Source organism: Panonychus citri, unplaced genomic scaffold, assembly GCF_014898815.1.
Source record: "Panonychus citri isolate SS breed McGregor unplaced genomic scaffold, ASM1489881v1 Contig00043, whole genome shotgun sequence".
Taxonomy (NCBI): domain Eukaryota; kingdom Metazoa; phylum Arthropoda; class Arachnida; order Trombidiformes; family Tetranychidae; genus Panonychus; species Panonychus citri.
In genome coordinates this window covers 71,369-78,985 of record NW_026515448.1, presented here as the reverse complement: position 1 = coordinate 78,985, position 7,617 = coordinate 71,369, and the positions used below count along the sequence as shown (strand labels likewise).

General features: G+C 39.2%; 1 protein-coding gene across 1 annotated transcript; it reads left to right on the top strand.

Moving 5' to 3' along the window:
• Window positions 1–3,074: 3,074 nt before the first annotated feature.
• On the top strand, window positions 3,075–7,295 carry LOC128398044 (uncharacterized). Its single transcript, XM_053358851.1, has 2 exons — window positions 3,075–5,886; window positions 6,526–7,295. Exons 1-2 carry the CDS (start codon window positions 3,075–3,077, stop codon window positions 7,293–7,295), a joined length of 3,582 nt encoding a protein of 1,193 aa, XP_053214826.1.
• The last annotated feature ends 322 nt before the right edge of the window (window positions 7,296–7,617 follow it).

Below are 7,617 nucleotides of genomic sequence, written 5' to 3'. Positions count from 1 at the left end.
GCCCTGTGGCCTGGCCTGGCCTGGCCTGGCCTGGCCTGGCCTGGCCTATTTCGCCCTAACCAACCTAACCTAACTAACCTAACCAACCTAACCTAACCTAACCAACCATCGTCTCTAGGTGTCAAGTGAGTAACATCACTTGTTTTTTGCTCCTCCTAAGTGACCTTTTTTCGTGTGTCCCAACCCATATTTAAATTTTAAATTGTGATCAATTTTATGTTTAAAGGTACGGGGAACACGGAGAAATAAACCCCAAGTCTCCATCTATAAACCCCTCAAAGTTGTGACCTGAAAGGGCTTAGCCCTTCAGCAAACAACAAAAAACAACAACATCTTCACCTTCACCGCTTCACCCAAGTGTCCCTAAAACACCCCACAAACCACCACCAGTCCACCAATCCACCTATTTTACAACCCCTCGCACCACAACACATCAACACCAAACCACATCATCCCCAAATCAGGCCTAAAAAGCCGACCACCAACATCCACACCTTTGACCCCCAAACCGCCCTCAAGGTCATTCACATGCCGACCTACCCAACCTCATCATCAACCAACAAAAGATCATCAACAACAACTCAACACCATAAAGAACCTCAACATCATCTAAAAATCAAGTGGCAGATCAGAACCCGAACCCGAACATCAACAACAACAACACACCGATTACGCGACGGACTCTAGTGCCACCGATATCGAAGACTGTCAAGTCCTAGACACGACAGCCGCTATCGAGGACACGGGATCACCCATAGCAGATCACCTATCCCAGATCCGACCTCACACGCCCTATACCCCGTCATCCTCAAAACGAAACCTTGAGACCACACCATCACCTCCTAACACATCCAGCAACAAGAAAGGAAAAAGGATAAAACCCACAATGGCCGAACACGAAGAAAGAGCATATAAAAGAATTCCGCCCGTCAAAGAATCCACCCTTAAAACCTCAGCCCAAAACCACGAAGAAGACTGTCACCACATCTACAACTTCCTAAAAAGCACCACAGCGAAAAACATAAACTCAACACTTAAAAATGGCATAGAGAACACACTACGGAATAGTACCACAATCATCAACTACCTACTACAAAGAGTCGCACAAGCCGAAAAGGAAATTCTGGAACAGAAATCTACGCACGAAATTGAAAAGAATATGTGGCTGAGAGAACAGATCTCGATAGAAAAGGAACACTCAACAAAGCTGGTAGAAGTAATGAAAGAGACAACACAATCGTTCGCGAAGAATATGGCCACAAGTCTCGAAAAGATCACCGAAGAAGCGATTGAACAGATCAAAAACACAATAAACACAGTCCAAGCACCAACACAATCCTGGGCAAACATCGCCTCCGGTCAACCCACTAACCAAATCGAAAACATACCACCGAAACAAGTCCACACAATCATAATCGCACAACAACAACCATCGGATAGAGAAACGGTCAAACTCATCAAAACATCCATCAACCCAATCACACACAACATTCACCCAGAAGCTTTATACAAAATCTCAAACAATAGAGCAATAATGAAATTTAAAACAAAAACCGAAGCCACAAAAGCGATTGAGAAAATCAACCAAACAAACAAAGACCTCAAAGCCGAACTAGCGAAGAAAAGATTCCCATCCGTCATCATCAAAAACATACAATCAGATATCGCTAATGAGATCATCATTCAAAACATCACCAACAAATGCAATCAAAATTCCATCTCACAAGAAATCACAAATCAAATAAGAATTAAAACAAGGATAAGACTACGAAGTACACAAGAAAAAGAACATGTCATATTGGAAACACCACCAGAAGTATACTGGTTCCTAATTAACACTGGAAGAGCACATATTGGTTGGGAAAGCTACAAAGTTGAACAATCAAGAAACATCATCCAATGTTACCGATGCTGTGCCTTCGGACACACTGGCCGCTTCTGTGAGACAACACAAAATCAGCCTGCCTGTGGAAACTGCACCAGCTCCGAACACAACAATAAAAACTGCATGGTCGAAAACGAGGAAGAACACAGATGCATCAACTGCAAAACACAACAAGAAAGATTTGCGAGAAGAGGAATAGCACGATCAATCAACACAAATCATTCAGCTTTTTCACCTACATGCCCAATCAGGATAGATTTCATCAAACGAATAGAGGAACAAACCGACTATGGATCCAGATAAAACTAAAAACAAAACCACTATGATTCAGATAAACCTCAGAAAAAGCCCCGAAGCCCTAGGAGAATTACTAACATACATCGAATCTAACAATATAAAAATTGCACTAATCCAAGAACCACCAATTAACAGATTAGGAAAACCATATGGAATACCACTAACATACAAAACATACTTCACCTACATCAACAACCAACTAACAAGAACCATAACAATAACAACAAAAGATATCAGCTGTTCACTCATACCGAACCTTTCCAACCCAGATCTCACCACCACAGAATGCAGAATCAACAACCAGAAAACCATAATAATCAACTCATACTTCGACAAAAACCTTCACATAAATGAATATATCAACAAACTGGAAACCACACTGAACATCTACGAGGACACACCAACCATCCTCGCAGGTGATGTAAACGCCAAACACCAACTATGGGGTAACAACAACAACAACAACCGTGGAACCCAACTAACAGAATTCATCACAAAACACAACCTCAATATCGAAACTTACAACCAACCAACATGCATAACAGTAAGAAACGAGAGAAGGATAGAATCGAATATTGACATCACAGCATGGAGACTACTACAGCCTAAACCAACAAACTACATAATCAACCCAAACATAATTGCAAATACAGATCACTCGCTCATCAGCTGGTCACTAACAAATCAACAACAATCATCAAACAACCAAAACCCATCAACAAGAAAATACAACCACAGGAAAACAGACTGGAACAAGTTCGAGGAAACCTTAAATCAACTACTGAACCACCATAACATCTCAGCAGAAGAAATCACAAACTCTAACCACTCAACATTCCAACTAATCATCGATAAATACCACCAATGCATCGAGGAAACATGCAAAAACACCATGAAACTGAAAACGAATCAAGAAAACAACAAAGCTAAGAACCTATGGTGGTGGTCCGACGAATTAGCAAATCTGTCAAAACGAATAATCGCAATAAAAAGATCAATGCGAAATGCTGGAACAGGAAGATTTAGAGAACTATCAACAAAACTTAAAGAAATAACCCAACAATTCAAAGAAACAACCAAGAAAAACAAAAAAGCAAAATGGGAAGAATATCTAAAAGAAACAGATATCAACACCATTTGGACCCTAGTGGCAAAAATCAAAAACAAGCAACAAAACAACGTCGAAACAGTTCTAATAGATGAAACAGGAGCGACAATAGACCAAAGTAAAAGAGCGGAAATGATAGCAAAAGCACTATACGGAGACCAGATAAAAGAATCAACAACTGAAGATCAAAGACACCATATCGAAAACCCCACAAGGTCAAGTCAAGGATACGAGGTCAATGACCCAAACACACAAAACTCAACGATCACACACCAACAACACCACAACAACGAACGCAACTATACACCGATCACACAACAAGAATTATCCTCAGTATTTCGTGAAGTAAATATCAAAAAAGCACCTGGAGAAGATGGACTAGACCCAACAATCTGCGAGAACATTCGAACAAGTAACCCTGAAATATTAAGATCTATATACAATCAAAGCCTTAAACTGGGCACAATGCCAACACAATGGAAAAAATCATCAATCTGTCCAATTCACAAACAGAAGAAAGGTGAAAAAGAAAACCCCAAAAACTACCGACCAATAGGATTACTCTCCATGTTAGGTAAAGGCCTCGAAAAGATTGTAAACGACAGAATCACATACCACATCGTTAAAAACGAAGTCCTCTCACCGCACCAGCACGGCTTTAGACCAAATCACTCAACAATCACAGCATTGGAAGAACTGATCACCAACATCAACTCAAAAAAGAAACAAAACAAAATAGTCACAATCACCGGCTTCGACTTTAAAGGAGCATTTGACAACCTAAGTTGGGATTCGATATTGAGAGCGATAAAGAACATGAAAATAGGAAAAGAATACGAAAAATGGTTCGAAAACTACTTCACAAAAAGAGAATACAAAATAAACTACCAAACATCAACATATAGCTTAACACCAACGAAAGGATGTGTTCAAGGTAGCCCACTATCTCCAACACTCTGGAACATAGTAGTTAACGAACTCCTACTGGAACTTGAGAAAGACGAAAGAATCCACATTCAAGCATATGCCGACGACCTTATCATCATAACCGGAGAACCCGACTATGAGACAACAATCAACAAAATAAAGCAACTATACAAGGCGATTAAAGACTGGTCAGACAAAAATGGGCTAGCAATAGCACCCGAAAAAACAGAGATCATGCTTGTCAAAGGCAAAGATAATCTACTTGGGAATATAAAACTAGACCAGAATGAAGTTTCACCAGTAAAAAATATGAAAATACTAGGAGTCACTGTCGATAACAAGTTGAGATGGATAACACACATCCATAAAGCATCTGAAAAAGCTAACAACATAATGAATATCATTCAAACATTAGCGAACAAAGATAAAGGCACATCAAAAAACCTAACCTCCCTCATATATAACATGGTCTATCTACCAACAATAACCTATGGATGCGAAATATGGTACAAAGCAAGTCAACAGAAGAACGCGCAAAGAATCCTAAACAAATCCCAACAAAGAATTTTGCAACTAATGACCGGGGCATACAAATCAACAAAATTAACGGACCTACAAATTCTCACACAAAAACTACCACTAACCAAAGAGATTCATGCAAAAGCATACAAACACATCGCACAAAGAGGAGGAGAAACACCGATACTCAACCCAAAAGACAGAGAAATCGAGCAGAAAATCTACCCGTTCACAAAATTAGCCCCATGGGAGACACCATTAACAAGGATACAACTTCCCACACTAAACAATCCAAACGGTCCAGCTTTGTCAACACTAAACACAAATGAAGAATTGATAATTTTCACTGATGGATCAAAGATGGAACAAGGAACGGGAGCCGCTTTCGCAGCGTCAACACAAGGGATGATCACATATGAGAAAAAGCTCCATCTTTCACAATTCACAACAATATTTATAGCTGAAATGATAGCAATCGACCAAGCACTAAACTGGGTCATAAGAACAAATCCAGATAACAAAATAATAAGAATAATGAGTGATTCAGCATCATCCATCCAAGCCATTGAAGAAAGAAAGAGTAAAAATGGACTGAGCCAAGACATCAAATCAAAGATAAACAAAATCCAAGAACGAGGACAAGAGATAATCTTCACATGGACGAGAGGCCACAATGACAATCCAGGCAACGAATACGTAGATATGCTCGCCAAAGAAGCAACCAGCAAAAAGACAAAACCGATCCACGAAGAAATCCCCCTGTCAACAATTAAACACAAAGCAAAAACATGGTTAAAACAACAATGGCAAGGTCTCTATGGAGAATCATCAAAAGCAATGCAGAATATATTCAAAGATAAACAAAAAATGGCGAATATACAGACCAAAGACATAAACAAATATCTGCTATGGTTAATGACCAACCACGGCCCAACGTACAGTTTCCTACACAAAATAAAAATAAAAGAATCACCAGACTGCGAATGTGGGGAAACACAAACAGGAATACACATACTCACAACATGTCCGATATTTAACAACATAAGGGCAACACTCCTCATGAAAAGAACCGCAACCCCAGATGAAATAGCCGAACTACTCCAGAAACCAGAAGGAACGTCAATCCTTAATCAATTCAGCAGAAAAGCATGTAAATATCTATTACAGCAATCAAACCAACCCAACCAAAACACACTAACATAAATGTCCCTAAAGCACAAATAACAAAAGTAAACAAATAACAAACAACATTAACCAATACAATCCACCGCCAAATCAAAAACCTGAAAGAAGAATAAACCAGCGACCTCAGGTCAAAACTCCGAAGTCAATGATATGACATCAATGACCTCCAATCAGTGACACCTAGTAACCGTATCCAAGCAACCAGATCAACAAATAGAAACAAAAGAAACAACCAACATGCGCATTCAAATACATCAGCTGTTAAAAACAAATGTGTTCCTCAACCGCCCAAATCTAAAACAAAAACAAAAACAAACAATTAACAATATCTAAATCATCCTAAAAACACCTTAATTGTGATAAACAAATACCCACCGACTAACTTACCTCACCAACAAATCACCTGTGCCCCAAAAACTCACCTCAGTGTCCCCAAGTGCCAAGTTAAAGTGCTTAGTGACCGAGTGCTAAGTGAAAACAATAAACAAAAACAATCAAATAGACCAACCATCAATCATCATGAAAGGAAAACAAATTCAACAATCAACACCATCAACAACTGCATCTAAAAACATTCACAACAACCCACAAAACACCTCATCAGATCACCAAAATAAACATTCAACACCCAAATCATCACCAAAGAAAACCACTTCATCACAACAATCATTAGATTCAACACCAGGCCAAATGGAAGAACTCTTCAGACAACACCCAGAGATACTGGCAGAACCAGAGATAAGAGACACCATAAACGTTATCACAAACGATGAAAACTTCACCCTGTCACAACCAATGACACCCAATTCACAACAACTTTTCCTTTCGATCGAACCAAATGATCTTATTACAGCCGATGGTGGACAAATATTCATTCGCTTATCAGACCAAATGGTAAACTTCATCAAGGCCAATTACATCTCACCATTACCAACCCCAGCAATTCCTACAATTGATGAAACTGAATTCGCCAAGAAAGATGATGAAGAAAAAATGATTGCCATCAAAAACACTCTTCCCGAGAAACCAGCTGAGATGCTCGATTCGATCTGGCGAGAGTATAAAGAGCTCCTAAGAAACAATGAAAACCAAAAGGAATTAGTTAAAAGAATAAAAGAAAACACCAAGTCGTACCTGGATCAACTGGAATTCATTGAATTGGACATGAATAAGCAGTCGAAAACCCCATCCACCACCAAAGAGCAATCCAAAGACCAACAAAAAGACAAATTGAAAACTCAAAGTGGCAAAAGGAAAAGACAAAACATCTCTTGGGACGAAGACAACGAAAGTCCAGTTGCCGTCTCCGATGATTCCGAAATAGAAACTAGAAGAGAAAAGAAAAAGAAGAGAAAGAAGAAGAAAGATCAATAAAAAGAAAGCAAGCGAAAAAGAAAGATCAGAAAAACAAGGGTAAAGACATGGAAATATCATCGGACTCTGAATCCTCAGAAGATGAAGAAAGGAAGATCATGGTTAGACTGTGTCAACGAGCTTGTCACTACATAGAAGATGAGAACACGAGAAACATGAAGAGACACACCGCCAATTACCACGAGGGTCAACCACCGCTTTACACAGTAAAAGAAATCACCAAAAGAGAGAAGCAAGAAATTGAAATTAAATGGTCAATCCAAAAGAAAGAATTCGCCAAGATCAAAAGGAAAATCCAATCACTAAAAAACACCAACAAAAA